Source organism: Lolium perenne, chromosome 4 (genome assembly GCF_019359855.2).
Source record: "Lolium perenne isolate Kyuss_39 chromosome 4, Kyuss_2.0, whole genome shotgun sequence".
NCBI lineage: Eukaryota > Viridiplantae > Streptophyta > Magnoliopsida > Poales > Poaceae > Lolium > Lolium perenne.
The window spans coordinates 181,647,574-181,665,145 of NC_067247.2; the positions used below are offsets into that span (position 1 = coordinate 181,647,574).

General features: G+C 55.5%; 1 protein-coding gene and 1 long non-coding RNA gene across 2 annotated transcripts; both read left to right on the plus strand.

The window, feature by feature from the left end:
- The first annotated feature begins 7,718 nt into the window (after window positions 1–7,718).
- LOC127294492 (uncharacterized) lies at window positions 7,719–8,365 on the plus strand. Its single transcript, XM_051324321.2, has 2 exons — window positions 7,719–8,046; window positions 8,162–8,365. Exons 1-2 carry the CDS (start codon window positions 7,882–7,884, stop codon window positions 8,318–8,320), a joined length of 324 nt encoding a protein of 107 aa, XP_051180281.1. The 5' UTR covers window positions 7,719–7,881; the 3' UTR covers window positions 8,321–8,365.
- A 6,880-nt stretch (window positions 8,366–15,245) lies between these two features.
- On the plus strand, window positions 15,246–16,254 carry LOC139838782 (uncharacterized). The gene is made up of 3 exons (XR_011756629.1): window positions 15,246–15,336; window positions 15,516–15,630; window positions 15,726–16,254. It is a non-coding gene; the product is annotated as an uncharacterized lncRNA (long non-coding RNA).
- The last annotated feature ends 1,318 nt before the right edge of the window (window positions 16,255–17,572 follow it).

Below are 17,572 nucleotides of genomic sequence, written 5' to 3' on the forward strand. Positions count from 1 at the left end.
TCCCCGCGGGTGAAGCGGCCGACGAGCAAGGTGGCGCCCGCTGCGTCGGCTCCAAAGAAGGCTGCGATGAAGCCACTGGCGGCCAAGATGGCATCGGTTGCTGCCTCGACTACGGCGGCGGTGCCTACACCGCTGGAGCCGGTCGATGCGCGCAAGGTGGTAGATGAAAGTCCCGATGTTGATGACGCGCGGAGTCGTTCGTTGGCATGCTCAACGATGTTGGCGTGGACATCGACACGCCGCCGCTTGCGGACTACGATGACTACAACGACATATTGGAGGAGGGGCTCGAAGGGGAGGAGTTTGAGGAGGAAGAAGATGCAAGCGGCGAGGGAGAAGATGAATTGGAAGAGATTGAGGAGGGGGCTTTCGATGGGCGGTGGCCAAGGCGAAGGGGAGAGCGATCCGGACCGGCAACTATACCGAGTTTGAAGGCGTGATCTTGATCAAGGCTTGGGAGGCGGTTTCGATGGATGTCGTGACCGGCACCGACCAAACCGGCAAGAGGTATTGGCAACGCATCGAGGATAAGTTCTTCCAATTGATGTCGCCTCTCTCTACTACTCCGACCCGCTCCTACCGCTTGCCCCAAGACCGATGGGACACCATCAAGATGGCGTGCAACCGGTGGTCCGGTTGCATCGAGGGCGTGAGGAACGCGCTACCGAGCGGCACCAACGCCGGCGATTGGGAAGCTATTGTGCAGGAAAGGTTCCGGGAGATGCCGGGTTTGAAGCATGTATCGTTCAAGTTTGCGCATTGCTATGCACTTCTTGAGTACAATCCAAAATGGAAGTTGAGGGAACAAGAGGCGCCACCGCTGAAGCACAAGCTCATCGAGTTGGAGGACGCGGAGGATGAGGATGACGTGCTTGAGAAGAAGAAGAACAAGGATAAGAGGCCGCATGGATGCAAGGCGACCAAGGAGAAGATCAAGAGACAAGGAGAGGCCGCTTCATTGTCTCTCAAGATCGATGTGATGGTCAAATCCAAAGAGGCGATGATGATCAAGACTTTGGCGGCCAAGAAGGAGATGATGGAGGTGAAGGCAAGGGAGAAAGAGGCAAAGTGGGCGAAACTCCGGGAGGATGCAAAGCGGAAGGCCGACATAAAGGAGAAGAGAGCACGCGCCGAGGAGCACTGTGCCATGGCGGAGCTCATCACGGCGGAGAATGCCACTATGTTGATGAACCCGACGGCCATGGATGAGGAGACCCTTGAGTCGTGGACGCTCACGAAGCGCAGATCTTGGCGCGGAGAAGGGAAGCTGCATGCGCGGCCAAGGCTGTCGTGATGACTGCCGGATGTGGACACGCTACGGCGAGCGGCAGAGGCTATGTCGATGCGCCGGCAAGCGACGGTGACGCGTGATCACTTCCCTCTTTCATGGTATGATGTTCGATCTTCTTTTGGTGCCGTGTTTCATGTATGATTGAGTACTCTAAACAATATATTTTGCATGATTATGTTGTTGCATTTAAAAATTATTGAATAATTCAGATAAACCTTGCGTTTGCGGTTTCTGGTTGCGGGCCGAAAAACGGCCTCGCAGTCCAGACGCGGCAAACACGGCAATATGCTGTTACGAGGGCCGCATTTGCCGCGTGTGTACTGCAAGACCTCCAAAACGTATTTAGGGTGACCTAAATAGATGGTTATGAAGTTTGCGGTTTGGATCTGCTAGAGATGCTCTCACCCGCTCAAGGTCGTGAACCGCAAACGCGAAACAGAGCATGAGCACGGCAAGGACACTACCGGATCCGATTTCCTTCCCCCCAAATACTCCTACCATGTCTGCTAGATCTGCCATATCCTCATGTACAACGACAGCACCCCATCCACATTACATCACGTACCCCTCCCTCCGCCCGCATCGCCGCTGCATCAGGCTCATGCTGCTACCGCCGCTTCTACCGCGCTACAAGATGGAATTTGATGACCGACGTCCGACAACCGGCGAGATAGCGAACTCATCCGGCGCGGTGCGCGTGCGCATGAAGATGTCGTCGAGCGGCTACTGTTCGAGCTATTGATTCCGAACGAGATGGGCGGCAGGAGGCCCCAGTTCCGGATGGTGCCGGTGCCGAGCCACCGGTTCGCGCCACTGAAGTAGCGTTGAAGGGGACCTGCACCCGCGCTTATGAAATTGGCCTCCGCCTGATTGTCCAGGTAACCACACTGATTACATGTCAGTTAGATTCCTTGTTAGGAGATACCTTAGCTACTGTATCTGGTGGTGGTGACTGTTGAAAAGAAAAAGGCAGTCGATGAAAATGGATTACTAATTGCTACAGTTTCCTAAAAAATTAGTACGGTTGTTCTTTCCGCTGCGCAGGGTGTTGAGGGGTTAAAGTACTTTCCTGAATATTTCATTATTGGTACAGAATAGTAATCTCAATCCACTGTGTTACTACTCAAGTTAAACACAAAATGGTTCTATTGTTGATCATCTGACGTATTTTCCCCTATTTACTGATGGAAATTTCGAACTTCTCAACGTTTCCCATGGCTGAGACGATCATACTTTACAGTAATAGCAGAAGTTCTTGGACAAATAAAATTCACAATCTATATTGATCTTCATATATGTGTAAGTTAACAGGTGCACCCAACCCTCCCTCCCTCCCGCACCCTCCCGCACCCAACCCTCCCACCGCTGCCGTCATTAGCGCCCCAAGCAAAGCCCGCGTGGCGTGGCGGTGGCGGCGGTTCTCCTGCTGCTGTGTGGGGCAGCGGCGGCCAGGTCCTACCTCGACGCTGGAGGCGGAGGGTGGGGCGACGGGCGACCTGATCTGCGATGCAGATATCGTACTTCTCGGGCAACGGCACGCCGGGGGTGGATGGCGGCGATGGCCAGTAGGCGGCGGCCAGGTCTTCAATCTATGCCACAAATCATGCTACATCTCCCTGCCTCCCGACGGTGCGAGGTCGTGCTCCAGGGCTTCTCCCGCGGCACGAGGACGCCTGGGTATGATGGCGGAGGCGGCCCTATTCTTCGCCGGAGATGGTCCGCCAGAGGATGGTGTGGTGGGTCTAACGATCCGTCACCAAGTCCTGGCGGTGTGGCGGAAGGTTTGGTAGCCGACGATGGCCAAGCCATGATTGCGGTCATGGCGGGTTGGTGGCATGTTAACACATGGCCATCCTGGTTTTCGCCGGTGGAGGGTCGGCCGGCTGCAAGGCGTTGCCCATTTGCTTGGTGTCGCTGCTTTGCATAGGCTGGCCCGGGATCGGCGGCGGCATTGGGGCCCGACCTGAATAATGGTGTAGTCCTATGGGTCTCTCTTGTGTGAAGATGAAGACCTCCTGAGGCATGTCCGGCTTAATCTAGCCGAAGTGATGAGTTTCGCAAGGCTCCGCCAGCGAATGTAACAGTGCACCTTATGTGTGGAGTTTGCTGGATCGGGTGGTATTCGGTGCGCACCCATGCTTTTATTCCGACCGTTTGGTTCTGGGGGAGCGGCGCGAATCTCTATTCTTTGTTGTCATCAAGTGACTTTGATCCATGGTAAAATCAGAAGAAGAGAATATCATGAAGGCCGGATTGGAGGACTAGCTAAGGGAGGTTCAATTATCTACGCTGTTGAGAGACTTGTTTGGTGTTTCGGACTTCTCAACAGTGGTATGAAAGTGGTGGCGGCAACGCAGGTGAAGTTCAGAGTCCTATCTTTCAGGGTGAAAATCCAACGTCTAGCCTTAATTGGTTGTGTCTGGCAATGACCTTGTTAAAGGCATTGTTTTGAGAGTGGAGACTATCTTTAGGGTGAAAACCTACGATTTTTGATCGGGCGATGACGGCGCTGGTGTGCACTGTTCCCTTCTTGGAGTCGTCGTTTTTGGAGAGTCAGAAATCTAGGTGTTGTCTTGGTGGTGGTAGTATTGCTGTTGCTAGGTGCTAGAATACTGTAGCGGGACTTTTATTTCTTAGTTTTCTCTATTTCTTTTAGTTGTGTGCATCCGTACTACCATTAGGGTATTGCGTTGTTGGAGAGGCTGTGTCTAATTGGTATCTTCTGATATTAATATATTTCTTTTATCGAAAAATGTGTAAGTTAACACGAGTATAGCTAAAATTCAGAATTTACTTTTTTCCGTTGATTGTTGGGTTCACCCTTGTATTCATGTCGTGGTATCGTCACGGCATATGCCATAGGGTGGCTAATCGAAGTGGTTCCTGAGGGATCTCACGGCGGTATCCGGATGCGGGTATGGGCACGAGCGACACGGCGACGTACCCAGGTTCGAGGCCCTCCGATGGAGGTAAAACCTCTACTCCTGCTATGAGTGTATATGATGATCACACAATACAATGGTGCTCCTAGAGCTGTGTCCGGCTGCTCCTGAGAGGCTAAGGGAGATGATGGTCTCTCTCACAGGGCAGCTCTGTAGGTAGGTGAAAGCAATAAATTATCGATCCCCTGCACGAGAGGGGGTAGTGCGGCTTATATAGGCACCGGCACTTTACATATAAGACCCTATAGTTTACTGGCCGGCTTGGCCGGCTCCGGCTCCCGCTCCTTCCCGAGGCGGTGACGTCAGGAGTGGTTGAGGCATCGTGGCCTGTCCCATCCGGCTGCCACGGTCAGCGGTATGGAGAGGAGGTGTCCCTGTCTCTGTCAGCCACTGTAGCCAGTACGGATCGTCGTAAGCCCTGACGGCCTGTCCGGCGCGTGGCACTATTGCTCCACAGTGCCCCGCGCTTTACGGAAGATGAAGTCAGCGTGGACTTTGGGAACCCGGACCGCCGACCCGGTTCCTTCCAGTGCAAGACTCGCCAGCCTCGAATCGGTCTGAGGTACAAACCCCAGTCGGATATGGCTTGTAGAAGCCGGCCCAGCTACAGCATTGGTGGCCGTAGCCAGGCCGACTAGGACCTAGAGCCTGCCGGCTTCCGGACCAGCCGGCCACGGCGCCAGCCGGCTGCTCCTCAGCCGGCCTGAGCCGCGAGCCGGCCAGTGGCCAACCGGCAGCTCCGCGTCCATTGCCCTACCCGGGGTCTTCCCCCCGACATTAGCCCCCGAAGCTGGCAAGGTCCTGCGTTTAGAAGGACCTAGGCAGGTTTTCCTGGCTTCTCGAATATATTAGACGGCGCTTGGAGGGGCCGACTGAGAATTTCCATTCAGCCGGCTGCGCCCTCATCCGGCTCGTTCCTGCCGGCTGCTTCTAGCCGGCCACTTTTTACACTTGTACAGTTTTTGCTTTCTTGCAAGATCTGATGGCGCCTCCGCCTTGCTGATGAATTTTGGCTCGAGTGGAACTTATTGTCCGGCTCCGGCTTGCGGCGCGCCGGAGTCTCCGCCGCCTCGGGCCCTGCGCCCGACTTGACTGGTCTGACGCCTGGCCTGGCGGTCGGTTCGTCTGGTCACATCAATGTCCCTCCGGATCCGGTGCGGTAGTGGGCGACGTGGTGTGGCCGTTTCTGGTAACGGTAGCGGTCGTGGGAGGAGTTACGGCGCAATAAATCCGGAGACGTGGCCCACGTCGGCCACTTGGAGGCCAACCGCCCGCGGTCGGCTATAAATGCCGCGGGGGTGGTACCGAGGCGGCACTTGCCCCTTTCTTCCTCCTCGCGCTCCTGCCTCGCTCCTCCTCTTCACCCGAGCTCTTCGCTGCTCCGCCGCCGTTCCTCTTCCGTTCTTCTGGCGAACCTCAGTGAGCGGTTGCCCCGACGATCCTCCGCCGAGCCGCCGCCGCAAACCCGCCAATCCGGCGCCACGGGGCCACGCGCATCGACGGCGCGCCCTTCTCCACCGCGATCTCCTCCGGCGAGGAGCGGCTCTTCTTCGCCCTTCCGCCTCTCCTGGTCCTCCTCTTCTTCTTCGTCCTCGATGGCCCAGCCGAGCGGCTCCTGGAAGGGTTCCTATATGCAGGACGACGACATTGCCCGGCTCGTGCGCCTCCGCCGCATCCCGGCGGGGGTGATCACCAGGGCGCCGGGCGCGGAGAAGGAGCCTCTGCCGGAGCCCGGCGAACGCGTGGTCTTCGGCGCGCATCTCGACCGCGGATTGGGTCTGCCGGCTTCCAACTTCTTCCGCCGGTTTCTCGACCACTTCGGCCTGCAGCCGCACCACCTGCCGGCCAACGCCATGATCCTCCTCAGCTGCTACGTGGCCTTCATGGAGGGCTACGCCGGCTTGTGGCCGGACGTGGAGTTTTGGAGCCGGCTCTTCTACATCAAGGCGCAGACGACCGAAGGCCGCCTGAGGACCTGCGGCGCCGCCTCCATCTATCCTCGCACGGCACGTCCTTCCCGCGGATTCCGACCGTCGATTCTCGTAAAGAATTGGCAGATGTCTTTCTTTACGTGCGGAACGAGAGCCCGGCCTTCGACCATCTCAACCTGCCGGAATACAACCCGGCCCCGCCAGTCGGCCGGATCAACTGGGGCTTCAACGCCAAGTCCTCGGACCCGGACGCGGAGGTGAACCTCCTGTGGGACTTCCTGGGCCAGTGCGTCGCGGAGGGCCGGCTGAGTGCCGAGGACCTTCTCTGCACCTACATCTCGCGCCGGGTCATACCGCTTCAGTGGCGCGTCCACAAGATCGGCCATATGTCCGGCCGGCTCGACCCGACACGGACATCGAAGGTGGAGCTCTCCAAGTCCCAGGTGGCTCACCGGGTGAACAACATCACCAAGGCCAACATGCCGGACAACTGGAATTGGGGGCTGCCGCCTTACAACCGGGAGCAGCCGCTGGCGGCGGTAAGTTTAACGTTTTTGCCGTCCGGCTTGCGGCTGCGTGGCCGACTTGATATTTATCTTGTTGTTTTCAGCTTTTCACCCGCCAAGGCATCGAGGATGGCGACTTGGCGACGAAGGTCTGGACGTCGGATCACATCGACCCGGCTGACCTAGCCGGCGACCAAGCCGGCGACGACGATCTGCCGGTGGTGCAGGATCAGGGCGGCCAGGGGGAGCATAACCCGCCGCCCTCGCCTGAGCATGAGCAGGAGCAGGAGCAGGAGCAGGAGCCGGCCCAATCCGGCACGGGGCCCATCCCGGCGGTGCCTCTGCGCGCGGCGCCGCCTACGAGCACGGCGACTTCTGCGCCGAAGGGGAGGAAGCGGGCCGGCGTCGGGTCTACGGCCGCTTCGGAGGCGAGGGCCAAGAAACAGCGCCGGCCGGCGCCAAGAAGGTCCCGGAGAAAGCCGGGTGAGTTCTTTTTCCTTTGTTGTTTGATTCCTTTTCTTTCCTTCCTCTACGTACTTATCTTTTCTTGCTTGTTCAACTAGGGCCGCGATTAAGTTTACCCAGGGAGGCGGCTCTCGGCAGGCTCCTCCCGTCACGTCGCCGCTTCAGCGGCAGAGGAGGGAGCCAACCCCGCAACCTTCGGCACGCGCGCGCACGCCGCCGGCTGCTAACGTGCCGCCTGCGGCCACGCCACCTTCTGCGGGCGTCTTCTTCTGCCGCGCGCTCGGGCGGCGGAGACCAGTCGGTCGGCGCGCCGGCCGACCCTAGACGACATGTTCCGCGCCGCGCCCCGTTTGTGGAGCAGGCGGCCGGAGCCGAGGGCATGCCTTCGCGGCCGGAGCTGGAGCCGGGTGGGGCTGCGCCGCCTTCGACCGGAGTCGGCGGGCCCGCGCCCAACGTCGTGGTGCTGGAGAGCTCTCGGAAGGAGCGCCTCAAGCGCCGGATGCGACGGCTCCCACCGGGCCGATCGCCGACCGCGCCGCCTCCGGCCTTCGGAGCCGACGAGGAGGGAGCCGACCGGGAAGGAGCCGGCGAGGGAGGAGCCAGCGCGCTCGAAGGACGCCGACTCCCGGGCGCTGGTGAGGACGAAGGGCCCGCCGGGCCCAACTGAGGGCCTTCATGTGGCCAAGGGGGCCCGGCTGCTGCATGTGCCGTCTGCCTCTGACTCCAGCCTTGGCTCGGCTGGCACCATGGAGGCTGCGTGGCACAAGGCGGATACTTGCGAGGTGTTCAGCCGGGAGGGACAGCCTGGTGCGGCGCCCATGAAGGTGGTCTTCTCCGGCTACCGGGCCAGCCTTAAGAACAAGGCCGCCGAGGCCCTTGCCCAGCTAGCAACGCTGGAGGATGCTGACAAGGTAGGTGTCTTCTTGTTTTTGCAATTTTGTTATTATCCTGGTAGCCCTCCGAGGCATGGTCTGGCTGCTTGGAGCCGGTCCAGGTTTCGTCTGGATATCTGATTGTTTCTTTCAGGCGGTTACGGAGCGACGCACCGTCTTGTACAACAAGGTGGTGACTAGTTACCACAAGGCCAAGATCGAGCGAGCCGGCTTGGCTCGCGAGCTGGAGGCTGTCAAGGGTGAGGCCTTCTCTCTTTTGACTTGCTTTTCCTGTGAGTTTCTTTTTTACTGACGGCCCATTTTTGCCGGCTTGCAGCTGAGGCCGCCCGGGTCCCGCAGCTTGAGTCGGACCTCCGAGTTGCCCGCGCTCAATGCGCCACAAGTGAGGAGGCGAACCAGGCTGCTGCCGCCAAGCTGAAGGTGGCTGACGGGGAGCTGAAACGGCTGCGCCTCCTTGAGGCTAACCATCTCAAGGAACTTGCCGCCCTCAAGAAGGAGCAGGAGGAAAAGCTGGAGGGTCTGAGCAAGCGGTTGGAGGAGGTGGAGCGGCAACGGCTTTCGCTCCAGCAAGAGGTGACCACCAAGTCCAACGAGCTGTCGGCCACCACCAAGCGGTGGTTGGGGGAACTTAGCGCGCTCGACCGCGGCTTGGCGGGTGAGTCTTTTGTCTTATGGCTTCCCTTTTGCCGGCTTTCGGCCGTCGGCTGCCGGCTTAGGTTGGCAGCCGGCGGCGGAAACTTGATTTTTTCGATATCTCCATCTTCGGGCTGGGGGCAGTCGGTTCTTGCCGGCTGCCGCCAGGCTTACTTTAGAGCTTCGGAATCTCCATCTTCAGGCTGGGGGCAGTCGGATCTTGCCGGCTGCCGCCGGTCCCCCAGTACCTAAACTGGTCAGAGCAGGCCATCACTTTTGATCGCCGCGACACACCGGCTGTCCTGCCGAAGCCGGGCAGCTACGCCATGGTCCTCGACCCCACCATCGGCACAACCCGGCGCAGCGTGCGTTTTTCGCGCGTCCTCATCGACGGCGGCAGCAGCATCAACATCCTCTACCGCCTCCCCCCCCCCCCGCCCCCACCAGCCGGCGGGCCGGGTGGCCAAGCCGGCGCAGAGAACGCCAACCTCGAGCACCACGAGGCTAACCAAGTGCACCATGGCGGCCGATATCTGGCCGAAGACGCCACCTACATCGTCTTCACCTCCGAGCCCAAGGACAGGACGAGCCAAGAGCGCCGTTCCCTCGAGGTCAACGCGGTCATACCGCCGGTCCCCCAGTACCTAAACTGGTCAGAGCAGGCCATCACTTTTGATCGCCGCGACACACCGGCTGTCCTGCCGAAGCCGGGCAGCTACGCCATGGTCCTCGACCCCACCATCGGCACAACCCGGCGCAGCGTGCGTTTTTCGCGCGTCCTCATCGACGGCGGCAGCAGCATCAACATCCTCTACCGCGACACCGCCCGCAAGCTGGGCATCCAGGAGGCCGAGTTGCGCCCCACCCCCACCGTCTTCCATGGCATCGTGCCAGGCCATTGCTGCCAGCCGATCGGCCGGATCACGCTGGAGGTGATGTTCGGGCAGCCGGACCACTTCCGCACAGAGAGAATCGAGTTCGAGGTGGTGGACCTCGTGAGTCCCTACCACGCGCTCCTGGGCAGGCCGGCCCTGACCAAGTTCATGGCGGTGCCCCACTATGGGTACCTGAAGATGAAGCTGCCTGGCCCCAAGGGGGTCATCACCGTAGCCGGCGACTATCGCCGCTCCATGGACTGCGCCACGCAGAGCTCCAAGATGGCCCAGACGCTGGTCATCGCCACCGAGAAGCAGCTCATCCACGACGCCGTCGCCCTCGCCAAAGCCGCGCAGACAGACATGCCGGCTGCGGGCAACCCGGCTGGGACGACTCACTTCCAGCCGGCCGACAACACCAAGAAGATCCTGCTGGACCCGGCGCAGCCGACAAGTTCGTCACCATCGGTGCCGGCTTGAACAAGAAATAGGAAAGCGAGCTCACCAGCCTTCCTCCGTGAGAATCGGGACATCTTCGCATGGACTCCAAGAGACATGCCGGGTGTGCCGAGGAGTTGGCTGAGCACCACCTCCACGTCCAGCACTGAAGCCAAGCCGGTGAAGCAGCCTCTCGAGCGCTTTCGCCGAAGAGCGAAGGAAGGCCATCGGTGAAGAAATCGCCGGCTCCTAGCTGCCGGCTTCATCATGGAAGTGCTGCACCCGGACTGGTTGGCGAACCCGGTCCTGGTTTTGAAGAAGAACGGCTCCTGGCGCATGTGTATCGACTACACCAGCCTGAACAAGGCGTGCCCAAAGGATCCCTTTCCCCTGCCGCGCATAGATCAAGTTATAGACTCGATCACGGCCGTGTGAACTGTTGTCTTTCCTAGATGCCTATTCAGGCTACCACCAGATTCCTTTGAATCCGGCTGATCAAATAAAGACTTCGTTCATTACCCCGTACGGGGCTTACTGCTACACGACTATGCCGTTCGGCTTGAAAAATGCAGGCACCACCTACCAAAGGTGCATGCAAAAATGCTTGCAGGATCAAATCGGCAGAAACGTTCACGCATATGTGGATGATGTCGTTGTAAAGACCAAGGAGACGACTACCCTCCTTGATGACCTGAGAGAAACCTTCACCAATCTGAGAAGATTCCGGATGAAGCTCAACCCGGCCAAGTGCACATTCGGCGTGCCGTCTGGCCAGCTCCTTGGCTACCTCGTCTCTCAGCGAGGGATCGAAGCCAACCCGGACAAGATCAGTGCCCTGGAGAAGATGGAACTGCCGCAGTGCCTAAAGGACGTCCAGAAGTTTGCTGGCTGCCTGGCTTCCTTGAGCCGCTTCGTCAGCCGGCTGGGGGAGAAGGCACTGCCCCTGTATCAATTGATGAGGAAGGCGGACAAATTCGTCTGGTCACCGCAGGCGGATGAAGCTTTCCGTGACTTGAAGCGCGTGCTCTCAACCGCGCCAATCCTTGCAACGCCGGCTTCAATGGAGCCGATGCTGTTGTACATCGCAGCCACCAACCGAGTGGTTAGCGTCGTCCTGGTGGTGGAGCGCAAAGAAGCCGAAAACAGAGAGCAGCTGGTCCAGCGCCCAGTCTATTACCTCAGCGAAGTGCTCTCCCAGTCGAAGCAAAACTACCCCCACTACCAAAAGGTCACCTACGGCGTGTACATGGCGGCCAAGAAGCTCAAGCACTACTTCCAAGAGCACCCCATCAGGGTGGTTGCCACAGCGCCCTTGGCGGAAATCATAGGCAGCAAGGATGCCAACGGCCGGGTTGCCAAGTGGGCCCTGGAGCTAGCCGCCCACACCATCCTCTACGAGCCACGCACAGCCATCAAGTCGCAGATCCTCGCGGATTTCTTCGTCGACTGGGCTGAGATGCAGTACCTGCCGCCTGTGCCGGATTCCACACACTGGAAGATGCACTTCGACGGCTCGAAGATGCGCAATGGCTTGGGAGCCAGCATTGTCATCACCTCTCCCAAGGGAGACCGGCTGGACTACGTCCTGCAGATCCACTTCGCCGCATCCAACAATGTGGCGGAGTATGAAGCGCTCATTCATGGGCTGAAGCTGGCCAAGGAGATTGGCGTGCGTCGCATACTCTGCTTCGGCGACTCCGACTTGGTTATACAGCAAGCATCTGGCGACTGGGACGCGAAGGACGCCAACATGGCCTCATACCGCTTCCATGTCCAGCAGTTATCCGGCTTCTTCGATGGCTGCGAATTCCACCACGTGCCACGAGCAAACAACGAGGCGGCTGATGCCTTGTCCAAGATTGGCTCGACCCGGCAAGCTATTCCGCCGGGTGTCGCCTTGGCGGTTCTCAAGAAGCCGTCCATCATACCGTCACCGGACTCGGATTCAATATTCGTGCCGGCTGACCCGGGGGCTGCTCAGCCGAACCCGGGGGCTTCATCGCCCAAGTCGGGGGCTAACAAGCCAAACCCGCCGGCTAGCATGCCGAACCCGGGGACTCCTCAGTCCAACCCGGGGGCTTCATCGCCAAACTCGGGGGCTAGCAAGCCGAACCCGCCGGCTAGCAAGCTGAACCCGGCGACCATGCAGTCGAACCCGGAAGCTCCCACGCAGGAGGCCCTGTTGGTTAGCGTATTCGAGATAAGATGCGTACCTTCATGGGCACAAGAATTCCTCTCCTACCTCACCAATGGTGTGCTGCCTGATGATAGAGTCCAGGCCAGGCAGATTGAGAGAAGGGCCAAGGCCTATACCATCATCAACCACCAGCTGTACAAACGCAGCGTAAGTGGGGTGTTCCAGCGGTGCGTCGAGCCGGCTGAAGGGATTGAACTCCTACGGGAAATCCATCAAGGAGAGTGCGGACATCACGCCTCATCCAGAGCCATAGTGGCCAAAGCCTTCCGGCACGGTTTTTACTGGCCGACTGCGCTCAGAGACGCAGAAGATTTGGTGAAGAAGTGCAACGGCTGTCAGCGCTTCGTAAAGCAGAGACACCAGCCGGCTTCCGCCTTGAAAACCATCCCCATCACATGGCCATTTGCCGTATGGGGCTTGGGTATGGTAGGCCCATTCAGAACAGCGCGAGGCGGCATGACACATCTCTTGGTGATGATTGACAAATTCACCAAGTGGATCGAAGCCAAGCCAATCAAGAAACTGGACGGGTCCACAGCCGTCACATTCCTCAAGGAAATCATTGTGAGATTCGGCTACCCCCACACCATCATCACCGACAACGGCACCAACTTCTCCCAAGGCATCTTCTCTCGCTATTGCGGGGAAATGGGGATCCGGATGGCCCTATCTTCTGTGGCACACCCAGAGTCCAACGGACAAGTGGAGAAGGCTAACGGCTTAGTCCTAGCCGGCATCCGGCCCCGGCTGGTGGAGCCGCTCGAGCGAGCAGCCGGCTGCTGGATCGAAGAACTGCCCAATGTGCTGTGGAGCCTGCGCACAACGACAAACCGCTCGGTCGGCTTCACACCATTTTTCCTCGTATACGGGGCCGAAGCCGTCTGCCGGCGATATCGAGCATGATGCGCCAAGGATCAAGCTCTACCACGAAGCCGAAGCCAAAGAAGCTCGCGAAGATGGAGTTGACCTGGTCGAAGAGGCCCGGCTGCTGGCTGAGTCTAGATCTACTATCTACCAGCAAAGCCTCCGACGCTATCACAGCCGGAAGGTCCAGCCCTTAGCATTCCGAGAAGGAGACCTAGTGCTCCGGCTGATCCAGAGGACAGCCGGACAGCATAAACTATCATCCCCATGGGAGGGTCCCTTCATCGTGAGCAAGGCGGTAGGCAATGATTCCTACTATCTCATAGATGCCCAAGAGGCTAGAGAAAACAAGCCGGACAAGGCTGACGAGGAGACTAAACGTCCCTGGAATGTCAGGTTACTCCGCCCATTTTACACATGAGAGCAGGAATGTATGTATCCCTTCTATCCCTTTTGTGAGTTATGAAAAAGCTCGCGCCAAGAGCGCCGTTTCCGACAAGTTTTTCGCGTACTTTACCTTGTTTCGCCAATTGGCTTGAACCCTCTCACGCGGTCGGCTCAGTAACGTGATCCGGTTTCCGACAGCCGGCTTCCGATCCAGCTACAGACCGCAACCCGGCTGTCCGGCTGGCGGGAGTAAGGCCTAGGGAGCCGGCACGCGAAAAACGACTAAGGGAAAGAGTAAAAGCGAGTTGACTTGCAACTTTTCATAAAAGTGCCGGATTGCCGAATTCAGCCCGTTCGACTGAAATACTGTCGGCCTCACCCAGCGGCCCGCTCTTGATCCGGCGACGGATCGCAAGTCGGACGTACGACCGGCAAGAGCACAGCCAAAGAGTGGGGCGGATGGGAAAAAGCGAACGAGTCGAAAGAAAGCAACTCGGCACACAAATGATTAACAAACACATTAAAGTGTGACATAATTAAAGGGCGATAATATTCATACATCTGCACCCGGCATCCCGGGGATTTAATAAATTGTCTTGGCAAAAGAACAACTGGAAAGCAGGAAATCTAAGCCGGAGGGGCATCAGCGGAGCCGGCTGCCGGGTCATCCTCGGGCACGTCGTCCGCCTCTTCGTCCTCAGCCTCCTCCTCCTCGTCGTCAGACGGCGGATTCGGGTCCGCGATGAAGACGGACTTGTCGACGAAGTCGGCAATGGCGCAGGCGCGGGCAAGCCGAGCAGCCTTGTTCTCCGCCGGGAGCTTGTCCTCCACGCCGGCGCGCCGGCACTCCAGCTGGTCGAGGCTAACCTCGTTATACCAGGAAAGCACAAAAGATAGCGCCATATCGGCTCCGGCGCGCGTGGCCGACTCCTTCCAGTCCAAGAAGCGGTCGGGAGCCCTCTCCAGCCAAGCGATGAGATTGGAGAGATCTTCCGGCAGCGTCTCCGTCGGCCACAGCAGTCGGATCAGCTCCTCCGCCGCCTTCCGCAGCTCCCAGCCAAGCTTGGTGACCGGCTCCACGCGGGCGGCGATGGACGCCAGATAGTCGTCCATGGTGAAGCAGTCGGAGCTCTGCTCCCCAGTGGCCTGCCGGCGATCCTCCCGCGCCCTGCCAACAGCCGCTAACGCCTCCTCCTGCGCCTCAGGGAAGGCCGCTGCAAAGAAGAAAAGCATGTCAGAAGCCATCAAAGCCGAAATAAGCTGAAAAATGCAAATTTTCGAAGATTCACCACTTCAGTTGCTCCGACCTCCTCCACCCACCATGCTCGCAAAGCTCCGTTCAGCCGCCGCCTATCTATCCCCTCCGCCATGTACTATGTGTTCCCGATGGTGACACAAATACGCGAAGGATGAGGCAGAGGAGAGGCCTGCAAGGGCATGACCTCTGACGGAAGCGACGGTGTGATGACCGGCCATGCGGCTCTGGTGCTGCATCATCGTCGACGAGGGAAAATAGTGCCAGCATGAGACACAATGGGGTCCACGATGATTTGATGAGCTTGTTGGGGTCGCTGCTCACCACCCATCAAACAAATCAACCGAAATATGAGCTTGTGCCTGAACTGGACACCTGAAGCGGTGGCCATGAACTTGGACACCTGAATCTCACTCCCTCACTAACTACTGTCGACTAACAGGAGGACCCAAAGAACCTTGCACATCGATCACATAACATGCTTACTACAATGTTATCAACAGGCTGCGGGTATCCTTCAAGTCAACACTGTAAATATGCAAGTGCCATACGACCTAACACCTCTTTCCCCAGTCGCACATCTAATACATGTTCAATTCAATGCTTATATAGCAGGTTACCAGGTGTACTGGCTCGGAACAAAAGACTTGATTATTTTGGTATGTATTGGTAAAAATGACTCATTGTGTTAGTTTTCTTCCAAAATTAACAAGTTGTAGATATCAGATTCTGCACCCCTTAGAGGCATATAAACAGATATTCTTTACTTTCATGTTCGTTTAATTTATTGAAGTACACTGACTGTAACTATTCCGTGTTTATTGTTGAGCACCAACAGATGAAGTGGGAGCTTCATGTGCTCATGTTGTTGCAGACAAAGCTTAGTCCAACAAATTGAAGGACTTGATCCATGAGGCTTGTACATTGGTTACTTCACCTGATAAAAGCCTAAGGTATGTAAGTGGGGCTATCTCCATGTTTTTTGTCCTCATTGGTTACTTCACCTGATAAAGCCTAAGTCAATCTACATGTTTTTGTCTTGATGAAGATGTCGTACATGCATGAAGGCTCATATGCATACCATGTAGAGCACTTGCAATCAAAATAGGAACTGGGCGTCAATCATTGCTGGTTAAAGGATAACCTTCTTCAATTGTTTCCGCTTCTGCAACGGATCGATTTGGATCACCTTATGATAATATGCGCTGGTGGTAAATTTCTCCTCTATTTGTTGGACCAAGAAAATGATTCGTATAGCAACATAAATTCATTAATAATGTCGGACCAATGAGGCAGAGGCGCAGAGCTACTCGAAGCAAGTTGGCGGATGTCTAGAAATATACGTAGGGGTTTTCTGTCTTTGTTTCTACCATTGGAGTAAGCTTATGTTCTGTCGGCTTTATTTCTAATTTTGTACATGCACTGGAAACTTACGCCGCTAATTGTGAAGCAAGAGAAATCTAAGACAAATGTTATGGCTAATGAAGACTGCTAATAGTATAGTCACTAGGCCAGCATTGGCATGACAATGATTTTCTCCTTCTTGATTAACCTCATGTTAAATGATATTAGCATATATTGACCCGGGTTGGTTGGATAAGAGGAGTGACAAACATATGACCCCCTTTTGAATTGAAAATTGCACCAAGATAGTTAAGGCACACTGATTAACCTCAATAGTTGTATGTGGTTTGTTGCAGCTATATTGCTAGCTGTATGTTTAATTTCATTTCTATTTGAATTTTTTTCATTGACATGCAAGAAAGTTAAATAATTTTGATCTTCAAAGTCACATCCTTCCAAGATGGTTTACCCGAAATTTGTTTGCAAAAATTTGTAAAATTGCGCAAAATATTAGAGATATGTCGATATTCTATTTGAGTCAGCATACTATTTGAGCTCTCATAACCAAGATAAAATCTCAAAATATAGTATTTCCTCCGTTCATGAATATAATACATTTTGGAAATAGCTTTCCAAATGGTTCATGCAATAATTTGTCATCCTTCTCCTATCACTTATGCCTTGGTCACAAGTTCACACCTTTTTTTAGATTTCAGAACAACCTACAACATATTTTTATTTTTATTTTTTATTTTTATCGATAAGATATTTTAAATTTTTATTGTTATTGTACCTTGTCTTTTCTATAAACAAACTTCCATGAGATCTTGACCTTTGACTATCCAGATTATTGTAAACTGATTGCAATTATTTTTATGCACGCTTTTTTCATGCAATTTTAGCAATTGTAGCATATTTCTCACCAACACACCAGGCCACTAAGTAATTTGGTCATAAGAGAGGTAAATGGCTTTTAAAAACCAAACTGTACAGTTTATATGTTTTTAAAATACTACATATTTGACTTACTTGATATTGAGAATATGTAACCGAAAATATTATTGTTTGTTGTTTACGATGTATTGGGTTGAGATAATGCGGAAGTACAAGGAACAAGGGAGGGGCACTTGGAGAAATGAGCCAAAAATCCAAAACCAGTATTGTGTCTGTGTGAGAGCCAGCACTAGCCAGTGAATCAAGGGTATGACACAATCAAGAAATAGCATCTCTGGAAAAACATGGCTGGTTATTCGATTAATAGAATTTTCAAATCCAAATACTTTGTTGATACATTTGTATATAAATTTACATATTGATGCTCGCAGTATCAGGCTGATGGAAAAGAAAAAAAGAGAAACTGTGCTATATTTGGTGTTTTTGTTGCACCATTGGACCCTCGTACTTGGGCATTAACTCAACCCAATACAACATAAACAACAACCAATTTTGATGTAAAAAAGACTTTTTTGGTATTTGATAGATTGTGTTGGTCATCTGCACATAGGGATGGAAGAACCATAGGGCGAGAGTGCAGAAGGAGATTGGGGAAGA